The 14,624-nt window shown below is 34.8% G+C and overlaps 1 protein-coding gene across 1 annotated transcript; it reads left to right on the top strand.

Annotated features, from left to right (window-relative positions):
* Positions 1 to 1,301: 1,301 nt before the first annotated feature.
* Positions 1,302 to 9,213, top strand: LOC112906564. The gene is made up of 2 exons (XM_025980894.1): positions 1,302 to 1,618; positions 8,856 to 9,213. The coding sequence occupies exons 1-2, from the start codon at positions 1,302 to 1,304 to the stop codon at positions 9,211 to 9,213; spliced, it is 675 nt and encodes a 224-aa protein (XP_025836679.1).
* The last annotated feature ends 5,411 nt before the right edge of the window (positions 9,214 to 14,624 follow it).

Genomic DNA, 14,624 nt, shown 5'->3' with positions numbered 1-14,624 from the left:
ATAAAACAACATTTTCCTACTAATCAACAAGTATTTGGGAAACCTCCGAGCAACGTCTTCAAAAAGAACGTCATACCACCACATCAACTACCAAAACCAACCCCAATGTCGACAAGCACCCGAAATACATTTACACCTGGTATAACCCGACCACGTCAACCATTCGTTAATCATTTTAGAAGTACTGGTCCGCCAAATTTCATTTCTGAAGAATTAACGAATATGGAAGAACAAAGCTATCCCGAAACAGAACCGGAATTCCACTTCGAAGAAAATGCAGAAAACTACGACACTGAAGAAAACTATGAAGACGAAAACGAAAATTTTCAACAGACAGCCTCTTCAGATCCGACGACATAATTGACCTGAACAACGCCGCTAGTATGCCAAAATTGCCATTTATTATATTACCCAATGGTTTAAAAATTTTAATTGACACTGGCGCAGACTATTCTATAATTAACCCCGAAGTTGCATTTTGTTTTCCCGACGAGTACATTTTTGAACAACCCTTCACAGTAAGATCTGCAACAGTTTCTAGAAGTGAAAAATATAATCTTTATTACCCTTTTTTGGAAGGTATAAGTATATTCAACCCCATTCAGCTTAGAATTATGAAGTGGCATGAAAAATTCGACGCACTTATAGGAACCAACGATTTGAAACAATTAGGAGCAAAAATTAACTACCAAATTAATACAATAACCCTAAACGATCTAGAAATACCATTTCACTTGTATAATAACCCACGTTTTTTCCAACCAATCGAAGTTCAACCGAAAAATGGTAAAATACATTTACCAGTCGATATTAACCATGGACAGGTATTTTTAGAAGAAATCCCCGAATTAAATATTCCTCCCGTTCTTGTAGAAGTGCAAAACGGATTCGCTACCATTCCAAGCACTTTCGAAGAATCATACATATTTGAACACCCTGTAGAAGTTACCCCTATGGACGAATTAGAAGAACTTGATTACACTTTCGAGAAAGAATATATTAACATCGAAAATCTTTTAAGAATGGATCATTTAAACATAGAAGAAAAGTCAAAATTGTTGGAATTGACAAATAAATATGCGGAAATATTTCATAAAAATGAAGATAAATTAACATTTACTAATCAAGTTAAACATAACATCAGAACAAAAGATGATGAACCTGTTTACGTTCGACCATATCGCCATCCTCAGCATTTGAAGAAACAAATACAAGAACAAATTCAAAAGCTTTTGAGGGATGGAATCATAAGACCGTCTATTAGCCCCTACAGCTCCCCTATTTGGATTGTTACAAAAAAGATGGACGCTAGTGGAGAAAAGAAATACCGACTTGTTATCGACTACCGATGTCTCAATGAGAAAACTGTCGAAGATAAATATCCCATGCCGAAAATTGAAGAAATTCTCGACAATTTAGGAAGGTCTACTTATATTTCGACGCTTGACCTTGCCCAAGGTTTTCACCAAATTGAAGTAGCCAAGGACTCCATCGAAAAGACAGCATTCACAGTGGACAATGGACACTATGAATATGTACGGATGCCTTTTGGATTGAAGAATGCACCCGCGACTTTTGAAAGGGTTATGGAAAATGTGCTTCGAAAATATTTAAATAAGTTTTGTATATATGGATGACGTTATTATTTTTTCGAGATCCTTACAAGACCACTTACATCATCTAAAACTTATTTTTGAAGAGTTTAAGGAGTGCAATTTAAAGCTTCAGCTGGATAAATGTGAATTCCTTCGCAAAGTACAATTTCTAGGCCATGTAGTTACACCAAAAGGGATATTACCTAATCCTGACAAAATTAAAGCAATTAAAAATTACCCTGTACCAACAAACATTAAGCAATTAAGAGCATTTTTAGGACTTATGGGATATTACCGGAGATTTATCAAAAATTTTGCCAAAATTATTCAACCCATGACAAAATGTCTGAAAAAGAATGCGAAANATTAATTAACTATTCAAAAATTTATTTTTGTCAACTGTCTGTTAACTTCATACTCGTAATTTTAAAATTTATTTGAAGCGTTTGAGAAAATTTCTCTGAAATATGGCACATCGTAAGAGATAAGTATTATCCGAAACAAGATGTTATAAGAAGAACGGTGAATAATTTTTGTGTTACTGAAAAGATGATCCCAACACTGATAAATATTAACCAGAAATACCAAGACGACACGGGGTATTGCTGTTCGAAAGTTAGTATCTGGCGAGTACTATTGGTTTCCGGTGAAAAAAAAAACAAACTAATAGGAAATTGTTAGTGGAAAAAAGCTGAGATTCGACATTTGCGAGTCGCTTTAAAAAAAAAAATAAGACCTTTTTGTCATGCAGGCATACCAATTATTTATATGGATAAAACATATATACATTCAAATTGTGCTTTCAAAAAATCATGGACCGATGATATTTCAGAAGGCCTTCTGCAACCACTAGCAAAAGGGCGTCTGTTAATTAATTATTATTCATGCTGATGGCAAGATGGGCTTTATAGAAAACGCCCTTCTCATTTTCAAGTCAGATTTAAAATCAGGCGATGACATGAACTACAACAACTACCGAAAGTGGGTCTAAGAAAAACTTCTCTCTAATTTGCCTACAAAGTCAGTTGTACTTATTGACAATTCCCCATACCACAACGTTCAAAAAGATAAATGCTCTAATTCGAATTCGTTAAAAACAGAGATGCAGAATTGGCTACGAAAAAGACATTTAGATTTCTGAAACAGTATGCTTAAAGTAGAATTGTACAAAGAATACAAGAAGCTGGTCACGATGTTCGTCGATTACCGCCATATCATCCAGAATTAAACCCAATTGAATATGTTTAAGCAGCTCTAAAACATTTTGTTACCGAACTAGGGTTGCCAGGTGTCCCGATTTGCACCTGATCGAGACGGTAAATGTCCCGATAAATCAATAAATTTATTAAAAACCCATTATTGTTAGAATAATGAAAAATTACGCATCGCATCATTATATTGAGTGCAACAATGCGTTTAAAATAGCACGCATCCCATGACTAACGCTATAGGTATAGCTTAGTTTTGTTTTCTCTCTCGCTCAGAGACGCTACCACAGGGTAAAATAAGATTTGTAGAAAGACGCTACCGCTTCGCGATGACTAGAACGTGGGTACTTCACTTTGGCTTCACTCAATGAGCCGGTCTTCGTTCGTTCACATTGTTGCGGTTCGTATGTGTTTTGCAATTTTATTAGCAGAAAAAATATACATTTAGGAGATTCTTTGCAGGTAAGCATTCAAATTATTTAATTAAACATTAATCAAATGTTTACACAAATAATTTTTGACTTGAGGGTTTGTGCAAAGTGCCGGGAGAGATAAATAAATGCTTTCAATGTTTTTTAACGAAATTGTATGTATTGATTTCCTGCTTGATTAACATAATCCAGAGTATATTTGTTTGTATGTATGTATTTATTTACGCATGTGTGTGTTTATGTATTGGTGGTGTTGGTTGCTGCTATTGGATTTCATTTATTTTCGGTTTTCCTTTAAAATTAGTGATCCAGAAACTGTTTCCGAATCCGAAGTAAAAACCGATGCTTCGACTTCGACTCCGAAAAAGAAGAAACAAAGAAGAATGTGTTATTTTCTCGATGTTTGAATGAAAAGTTACTCGTTCATGAAATCCGTTCGAAATAATAAGTTAGGAGCACTTTGCACATTGTGCCAAAAAGAGTTTAGCATATCTCATGGTGGCAAGAATGATATAGAAAAACATCAAAAATGTAATGAACATCAAAAATGTAATGAACACCAAAAAAGAGAAAGACGTGCAAGTCTATCTACATCGCTATAAATATTTTTAAAAACTGAACAAATGAGCATTCAAGAAGAAAAAGTGATAGCCGCTGAAGTTACAAAGACGTACCATTCGGTAAAGCATAGCTTATCATTCAATTCACTCGAATGTGACACAAAACTCAACATACTTTGTATGGTGATTAAAAAATTGCTGAAAAACTGACACTTGGACGAACTAAGGCCAGTGCCATTGCACATAACGTTTTAGGTCCAGCATCGACTCAAGAAGCTGTCGAAACTTTGCAAAATGATACATTTTATAGTATTGCTACTGACGCCTCCAATCACGGTGCCACAAAAATGTTTCTGCTGATGGTGAGGTTTTACAGCCCAAATACAAAGACAGCAGTCCAAAACAAAGACTTGACGGCGTTAAAAAAGTGGCACAACATTTTTAAAGACAATCAAGACTTTCTAAATCTTCAAAAGTTATTTTCTTTTATGGCTTCAATACCGGCATCAAATAAATCCCGATTTGTTTTACCTTCTGCTCCGATTTAAAACAAATCGGACCTAGCAACGCTATCCCGAACCCAATGTATCTTTTAACTTGGGTGACGTAAAAGAACTTTTTGAAGAATTTTTCTCAAGTGTCTCTATCGAAAAATAGGAAAGTGTGTGCAACAAAGTTATTAAGCAGAAGATGCATACACATTAGAGGATCCAGCGGTCGAAAGGGTCATTGAAGGCTCGGTTATTAAAGTAGGAGTCGACTATGAATCTTCTGAGTCAAACGATGAAGACTTTGAAGATAAAGATTAGGGAAATACACTGAATATTTAGCGCTTGTTAATTACAATGGCGCTTTTCAGGGCCAACAATTCTATTTCTAAATCAAAACGACACCGAGTTATAAAATTTGCATAATTACTTTATATTATGCTTACAAAATTAAATTTGGATTGTTTCATATAGACAGTAAACGCTAATAAAAAACAGTAGATTATTAAAAAGTAATTAAAATCTTTTATATATGTACAATATACGTATTGATGTTTAATGCTGTTACGAAGAGCAATGACTATTTAAACTACCTCGTTAAAATTTAAGAATATGCTTTATTTAAAAGCATAGTTAGCCAAAATAATATCAAATGAATTAACTTAACGCTCTACACACATATAAAACTTTTGCTTTGTTTATTTATATATACATTTTTGTTTTAACAAATTGCTAAACATTTTCGTTTAGTGCTGTGCAGTTCTAGCCGATCCCCTAAGACCGCCCATCAAGAGCTCTACTCGTTCAAGCTTGTTCCAACTATTTCTGTTTTGCTCACGCCTAATGTGTATTCTTTCTATCTTCGCGCAGATTTCTTCAAGGTCACATCTCTAACAACGTGAAATGAATTCAAGTCATTTAATTCAATAATAATTCAACCAAAACCAATTCAACAATTCCACCAATCAAAAACCCAATTTATAATAAACAACCAACATTATTGTATGTACAAACAACCAAATTGATTATCCAAGTTATTATTGCAAATAGTGCTGCAAGTAAGTGTAAATATTAAGTTAAGTGTAAATATAGTGTAAATAAAAAACAATTAAGGAGAATACAGTTCATTTCATTCGAAGTGGTAATAACCAAAAGAACGAAAGGCACCACATTCGACAGTTTTTGGTCCTTCGGACCAGACACTCTCAATTAATTTGGCGTGTAAAGTGAGAATACTAGAAAGAACTCTTTCATTAAATTTTATTTTCTCACAGCAAACAATCACATTATATGGGAAATTGCAAAGATGTTTGTAAAACCATTATAAAAATATCAATAACTAAAAAAAAAAAACTAAAAAACATGCAATAATTTTTTTAATATATGCACATCATACTCCATGTGGGGTATGCTTATAGACACGCTACAGACACTCACACGTACTCTCATCTATTGGGTTAGTTATTGTCTATCATTAATTAATGAATATAAACAAGAGATATTATTTTTTATATTATTTTAAACACACTCCATGTGGACTATGCTTGTGGACAAGCTACAGACACTCACACCTAAGTAGGAATATGCGCTTGTATCTGTAGAGTGTTCATAAACATACTTTATGTGGAGTATGCTTATAGATACGCTAGTTTTGTATTATGTCTTATTTTTAATATAAAGAAGCTATTGTACAACTTATGCACTGCGTTGCATCTTGATTATGTCAGCAACATGATATTATAAATACTCCTGTCAAGAATTATTTCACTCACTTATACAAGTTATTGGTCTTTGCGACATCTCATTTGTGAGTCAATTTTCAACTTTTGTTTAAATAAAGTTTTCCTGTTTTTAAAAAAACGGATTTTTACTTTAAACAAAAATAACTGGCGCTGCGAACAGGATCGGTAACGGCGTTTTTATAGTGTTTTCATCGTGAAAATAGTGCTGAAAACGTCGCGAAAGTTCAGTTTCGAGTTTTACCGGTTCGAAATCCCTGTGGAAGAGATTCCATCTTCAGGATACTTTCAATTGAAAGGAACATCTTCAGGAACCTCCGGTGGAAAGGAAATGCATCGTGCCATCACCTTTCTCTACCTAAGCTTGTGAGTACCTTTTGATTATTCCTTTATTTTTTGCTTGTATGCAACCAAACTGTTAATGTCTCTCTCCGAATCTGATTCCGACATCGAGAACACTATTCGACGACCAAGTTTTTCTTCGCCCAAAACCCAAGTCAAACTCAAACCCCCAATTTTAAATCTTTCAAGCAAAATGACCCAGTCAAACCCTGCGTCTTTCGCTTTCACGTTTGCTGACGCACAACGTCAAATATGTACGGTCCCCAAATTTTCTGGTGAACCCTGCGAACTCTCAAATTTTATAAACAAGGCAGAACATTATTGTTCTATTCATGGCGATAACGTTCCATCTACCAAAAATGTAGCATTACTAGATTTAATTGTGACTCGTATTACTGACAAAGCTGCTAGATACATTAGTACGAAGATTGTCAACAACTGGGACTCTCAAGAAACTTCTGTTAGAAAAATATGATGACCCCCGTTCTGAAATAATTTTGGAATTAGAATTAACACGATGTAGTCAACAACGTAATTGGAGTTATTCCGAATATTACGACCAGATCGAAGAAAAATTAGCTAACCTATTAGAGTTTGTTCGTTTAAATGATAGACAGTTTGCTAATAAAATCAAAAATGTATGAAGAAAAGGCCCTGATGGTATTTAGAGCAGGAATTAGGGAGCCCTATCGCTCACATTTAAGGCATATTAGGACTAGAACGCTCAAGGACGCTTTTGAAGAATGTCGCACTCTTGACAATGAAGCATACATGTCACGAGTTTTGGATTACCAAAACCACCAAAAGGACGTAAAACCGAATCCCAAAATAGTTGCACCTGCACCTACTCAATTTACCCGACCTTACTTCAATCAGCCGTCTGCCTCACAGCCAAGACTAAATTATAATCCTTTTACGACTCCAACTACACCATTTCCAAGAGGACCTATAAACATCCAAAGTAAGCCGATAAAACAACATTTTCCTACTAATCAACAAGTATTTGGGAAACCCCCGAGCAACGTCTTCAAAAAGAACGTCATAACACCACATCAACTACCAAAACCAATCCCAATGTCGACAAGCACTCGAAATACATTTACACCTGGTATAACCCGACCACGTCAATCATTCGTTAATCATTTTAGAAGTACTGGTCCGTCAAATTTCATTTCTGAAGAATTAACGAATATGGAAGAACAAAACTATCCGGAAACAGAACAGGAATTCGACTTCGAGGAAAATGCAGAAAACTACGACACTGAAGAAAACTATGAAGACGAAAACGAAAATTTTCAACAGACAGCCTCTTCAGATCCGACGACATAATTGACCTGAACAACGCCGCTAGTATGCCAAAATTGCCATTTATTATATTACCCAATGGTTTAAAAATTTTAATTGACACTGGCGCAAACTATTCTATAATTAACCCCGAAGTTGCATTTTGTTTTCCCGACGAGTACATTTTTGAACAACCCTTCACAGTAAGATCTGCAACAGTTTCTAGAAGTGAAAAATATAATCTTTATTACCCTTTTTTGGAAGGTATAAGTATATTCAACCCCATTCAGCTTAGAATTATGAAGTGGCATGAAAAATTCGACGCACTTATAGGAACCAACGATTTGAAACAATTAGGTGCAAAAATTAACTACCAAATTAATACAATAACCCTAAACGATCTAGAAATACCATTTCACTTGTATAATAACCCACGTTTTTTCCAACCAATCGAAGTTCAACCGAAAAATGGTAAAATACATTTACCAGTCGATATTAACCATGGACAGGTATTTTTAGAAGAAATCCCCGAATTAAATATTCCTCCCGTTCTTGTAGAAGTGCAAAACGGATTCGCTACCATTCCAAGCACTTTCGAAGAATCATACATATTTGAACACCCTGTAGAAGTTACCCCTATGGACGAATTAGAAGAACTTGATTACACTTTCGAGAAAGAATATATTAACATCGAAAATCTNCAATGCAAATAAAAATTATGATAATCTTTTTTATGATCGTAATGCTGTTTTTCTTATGCAACCCATTTTATAAAATCTTTAAACGCTGCAAGCACCGCCATCTGCCAGGTTTAGTCACAACTATTTTGACAGGAGAGTTGAAACCGCATGATTATAGCCCTCGTTGATGCCCATACCTATTATTCTTTGAATATGGAGATATACACAGGACAACAGCCAGAAGGTCCATATAAGGTGAGCAATAAGCCGCATCATGTAGTAGATCGTATAATATAACCCATCTCTCAAACACGAAGAAATGTCACCATGGACAATTGGTTTACGAGCTATCCCACGTACGAGCTTGGTTAAGAAAGAATGGCTTGTGGAGATACGTAGATGGATCGCTGATTAAACCGGAACGTGGAATGGGTGCCGCGCCAACGGAAGCGATGCAGTCCTGGGAGGAAAAAGACGACGTGGCGAAGACAGAAGTAATTTCGTCCATTCAACCGCGTTTGTTGAAAGACATCAAGAATTGCGAGACATCGAGGGACGTATGGCTGAAGCTGAAGAGCAGTTGCTTTTGAGGAAATTAGGTGAAGGCGATGACGTCCGAGATCACTTGAATGATTTCTTCGACACAGTTGATAAGTTGGAGAGTATGGGCGAGAATATTAGCAATAATCTACAAACAATCATGTTGCTATACAGTCTCCCAGCTTCATATGAAGGATTTCGTACAGCGATAGAGACGCGTGACATTCTACCGTCTCCGGAAGAGCTGAAAGTCAAAATCCTCACACACAACGAGTTAAAGCCCATGAAAACACTTCCTGATATTAAGTTAAATCTCGCGAGTCGAGCAACGTGCGTGTATTGGTAAAGAGTACTCAAGATCAAAAGTTGATTGAGTTACGCGACACACTGTATGTTCCCGATCTAAGGACGAACCTCGTATCGGTTGCAAAAATTGTAAACAAGAACTACAAGGTAGTGTTTGAAAAAGACTGTGCCATTGTTTACGATACACAAGAAAAGGTCGTTATGATTGCTAAAAGGAAAGGTGATCTATTTTATTTACGCGAAGATGTTGAATATACTGAAGCATTGTCTGCTCAGCAAGTTAATTCGAAGTTGTTATTGTGGACACTTGAATGGTAAAGACATTGCAAAACTTGCACAGATTCATATCAAATGTAAATATAAAAGATGCTGCACAATTATCGCTTTGTGAAGTGTGCAAAAGGGGAAAATTGCCGCGTTACCATTTCCAAAGGGACACAAGCCTTGCAAAGAAATACTCGGCATTGTGCATTCGGACGTTGTTGGCCCGTTTAAAACTGAAACGACAGGGCAAGCAAAATATTTTGTGGTATTTATTGACGACTGTACGAGGTGGGGTGAAGTCTATTTCCTCAGGCGTAAGTGTGGTGTCTTCGAGACGTTCAAAATGTATCAACAACTCGTTGAAAGACAGACCGGCAAGAAAATAAAATGTTTACAGTCGGATAACGGTCGCGAATACTGTAATGAAGAGTTTGACGCATATCTGAGAGCAAATGGAATAAGAAGACGATTGACTGTACCTCACACACCTCAACAAAACGGAGTGAGTGAGAGAATTAATCGTACCTTGCTTGATATGGCGCGATGTTTGTTATTGCAGTCAAATTTAAGTGCGATGTTTTGGTCTGAAGCAGTTGCCACTGCTTGCCATATAAGAAATCGGTGTCCAACGAGCAGTTTGAATGGTGCTATACCCTATGAAAAGTGGACTAAGAAGAAGACAAATTTGAATTACTTCAAAAAGTTCGGTTCGAAAGTGGCAGTTTTGGACAAAAAACCGAGCAAAGATAAGTTTGAACCACGATCAGTGGAAGGAATATTTGTGGGATATCAAAGAGAAAGGAAAGGATATCGCGTATGGATCCCAAATACTCGAAAATTGATTGAGGCTCGCGATGTGAAATTTCACGAAGACATTGGATTGGATTAATACAGGAAGTGATCCAGAAATAAATGCCGAAAGAAACGCTGTAGAACTTTCGCCACATCCTGTAAGATCCACTCAAGGGAGAAGGGAAAAATCTCCTTCATCAACGACAAGCACGAATACGCGCAACGAGTGCGATGTACGAGCCCCAGGAAGACCGACGTTGCAACGCACAGGAAAAAGAGGGCGTCCGCGCAAATTGTTTCGTACGCGAACAGCGGTTACGCGAAAAGAAGATGCTGATGATGAAATCAACATTGAAGGCGAAATCGAAGATGAAGTATTCGCAGGGATTGCTGAAATTAGTGTTACAGAAGCCCTGAAAAGTAATGTTTCAAACGAGTGGTTAGACGCGATAGAGAGCGAAATCACATCGTTGGTTAAAAATGATACGTGGGACATTATTAAGAAGAAAAATCATCAGGATAGTGTCTGCTGTCGGCTAGTTCTAACTAATAAAGTTGGTCCAAATGGTGAGATTGAGAAGCGAAAAGCCCGGTTGCTTGCTAAGGGCTACAGCCAGGAGTTTGGCGTCAATTATCATTAAACGTTCGCGCCTGTTGCTAGGCTAGAGACTTTGAGATTACCCGAGTACCAAACAAGTACTGCTAACCGGATTATATATAAGGGCCGGATAAGGCAATATTAAGGCTAACCGTTTTAAGGCGTTTTCTATTGGGCCTGATCCGGCATATATGAAAATTTCCATATTATGCATTTTATTTTCAGGTCCGGATATTCATTGCCTTTGGCAACCCGTTTTACGATTTCCCTTCCTTTTAAAAAATGGACCTAATTTCATCAACCGGAATTAATGTATAATATGAAAAACAATAGTTTTCTGATCCGGGCCTAATATTATAATTTTTATTTTAACCATATTCAATGTTTTTATATTTTAAGTATGTATTTACATATTTCTAAAATAATTTTCTGTATTAAATTAACAAACATTGTTAAAAAAGTAATGATAATTTTCTATCTATTTAAAAAAATATTTTACCATTTTTACTGGTTAAAATATTTATAAATGTAAAAAAAATATGCATGTAGTTTATGTGATAAGTCTTTGAAAAGGATTGTTGTTAAAATAAAAACTACAGTATATGTCAGTGGCTAATTTGGGTCACTTGTAAAACATATGTTAGATATCTAACATATTACGCGCTGAGGTTTATGTATACATAAACCTATAGTTAATATATATACAGTTAATATTGACGACTTGTGTTGCTAGAGGAGTCATCCCTCTTTTCTCACATACCTATTCAATCCGTTAAATATTTCTTTTAACTTAACGCAGTACAGCTTTTACATGTTGCTTGTCGTATTTTTTCATCAGATTTGGCTGTAACAGATAATGATAATGCTAAATATCTCTTGAGGCAGTACGTAACAATAGCCAACGAACTGTATGGACAAAAATGTGTTACATTAAACATGCATTCGTTAATCCACCTAGCTGATGATGCCGCATACTTACAAGAATCAATATCATATTTCACCGCATTTCCATTTGAAAATTGTTTGGGTAAAATTAAAAAACTTTTAAGAAGTGGGAAAAATCCCTTAACCCAAGTTTGTCGACGACTACACGAGCGATGTCTAGCTTATTCTGATCATTCGAGCGATCCATTGAGTGACATAGAAGTATTAAGCAAGAAAACCATTAGTAATGGTAAAACAATAATTAAAAAACTAAGATACAAAAATTGTATTTTAACCATAAGTCATCCAAATAATACAATACGGATAGGTCATGATACAGTTTTACAAATTCGAGAAATATTTTCTTTACCACCTCTCCATGCTATTCAAATAGAAGGAAGAAAATTAAGAATATTACGACCTCTTTTAACATATCCATATTCATCCGATAATTTAAAAATGTGGAAAGTATCAAGAACTGAAAATAATATAATCACTCGTTCCTTGAATTCGGTTGTATCAAAAATGGTTACATTTATTATTAATAATGAAAACAACAATACAGAAAACATTTACACAATGCCACTACTTCATATGGAAAATTAAAAAATTGTATGTGTATGTGTAGGATAGTAGGATACTTATAGTGAAATGAGAAATACAAAAACTTTTTCTCAGAATATAACGAGTTGAGTACGTTCTCTCATTTGTGTTTATAACTTGTGCGGTAATAAAACAATCTCTAAAGATAAATAGTATTATGGTGTTTAATTTATAGATGTATTTGTTTACGTTTTAAAGTCCATGTGTTTGTGACTAAACCTAATCTTCGATCGTTAAACAGTATACACAAACGCACTTGCGTCCTAATTGTGTAAGTCCGCTCGAAAGGTTTCATAGTACAGTAATAGAGAAAATGAGGATCTTTAAACAAAAAACACCTAAAACTTCTATTCACGACATTATTACCCAAATTGTATTTATATATAATAACACCATTCAATCTACTACTAAGATGCGACCATTCGACATAATATACGGTCCATATAAACAATTAAACCCTGATAAAATACCACAATTAGAAAACCCATCCGAATTTGTAAACAATAGGATGCAAGAATTACAAATTACCTACGAAACATTAATGATTTAAATAAATTAAATACAAAACGGTTATCGTTACGTTTTTTCCCAATGAAATATATGTAAGAAACCAAAATGCCACAAGAAATAAAACCGAAATTCTGTATAAAAAACGAATCAATACTAAACAGACAGGAAACGAGATCGAAACTACAAATATTAACGGTTCATTCCCTGTAAAAGACCATGTAAAGAACATAAAAAGAATTAAGAAGGTTCCATTGTTTCAGAATGATGTTTCGGCTACTGATAATAACCATCTCAATCAACCTAGCACAAGCAGAGGTCCTCCCGCTGGACAATAACATCGGATACTTGGAGGAACACTTAGGTTCCTCACAAATGTTTACACACTATCACAAATTTACCTATTATATTAATTTAACACAAATACGTACCACTTAAATTAATTTACTCTCAAAAATTGCTATTCTAACAATGAAACAATCTAATCCCTTTCTTAAACCAGCGGAGGATTTACTAAATCAAATCGAAGATAATATTAATAAAATGAAACCAACCAGAAGCAGAGGTCCTCCCGCTGGACAATAACATCGGATACTTGGAGGAACACTTAGGTTCCTCACAAATGTTTACACACTATCACAAATTTATCTATTATATTAATTTAACACAAATACGTACCACTTAAATTAATTTACTCTCAAAAATTGCTATTCTAACAATGAAACAATCTAATACCTTTCTTAAACCAGCGGAAGATTTACTAAATCAAATCGAAGATAATATTAATAAAATTAAACCAACCAGAAACAAACGCGGATTGATAAACGGAATTGGCACTGCATTTAAATATCTTTTCGGTACCGTGGATTCTAATGATTATGAAGAACTAAAAATTAATATGTTTAAGCTATTCGATAGCCAAAAAGAAATTGTTGAAAAATAATCGCAATTTATCTCTTTAGCGCACCATATCACTAATGACTATAGAAATACTATTGAAGCTATACAAACTAATTTTAATAGTTCATACAACGCGGTCACCGTTGAATTAACACAAATTGGTTACAGCATTGAAAATATTCAACTTACTCTTATTTGCCAACAACTACTTAATAAAATATTATCAATTGAAAGAAGCCTCAATCTTGCTGAAAAAGACATTTTAAATTATAAAGCTATCAGTTTAAAACAAATTAATGAAATTATTCAGCATTTGACCGATATTTATGGACAAAATCAATTAATAAAGACTCATATAGACAACCCCATACTTCACCTGAGATTCACCAAACAAACCATGATTTATGACGAAGATTTGATTTTGGGGATAATTGAGTTCCCTATGGTTATGCCAATAGACTCCCAACTGATCAAAATCTATCCTTTAATTATAAATAATAAAATTATACTGCCACCTTCAAAATTTGTTGTGAAATTTGATACAATATGTAAATGGTACCTTCAATGTACATCAATGTTTCCACGGCATTATTTTTGTCAAGACAAAATAATAACTAATATCACAAAACAAAATGAATATCCTACTATATATGTTGAGAATTATAAGGAAATTAGCCAACTTAAAAATGGATCAATTTTGGTGACGACTAATCAACAATGGAAAACAAAATATGGACAAACACATACCGCTGGAAATTACATGGTTTACTTCGATGGAAGTATTATAATTGACGAGCAACCCTACTTCAAGGAAGAAACCAAGATAGAAAACATCACTATCAATCCAATTATATACCGCCTTC

Source organism: Agrilus planipennis, unplaced genomic scaffold (assembly GCF_000699045.2).
Source record: "Agrilus planipennis isolate EAB-ADULT unplaced genomic scaffold, Apla_2.0 scaffold4, whole genome shotgun sequence".
NCBI classification, from domain to species: domain Eukaryota; kingdom Metazoa; phylum Arthropoda; class Insecta; order Coleoptera; family Buprestidae; genus Agrilus; species Agrilus planipennis.
This window is presented reverse-complemented; position numbering and strand designations above follow the sequence as displayed.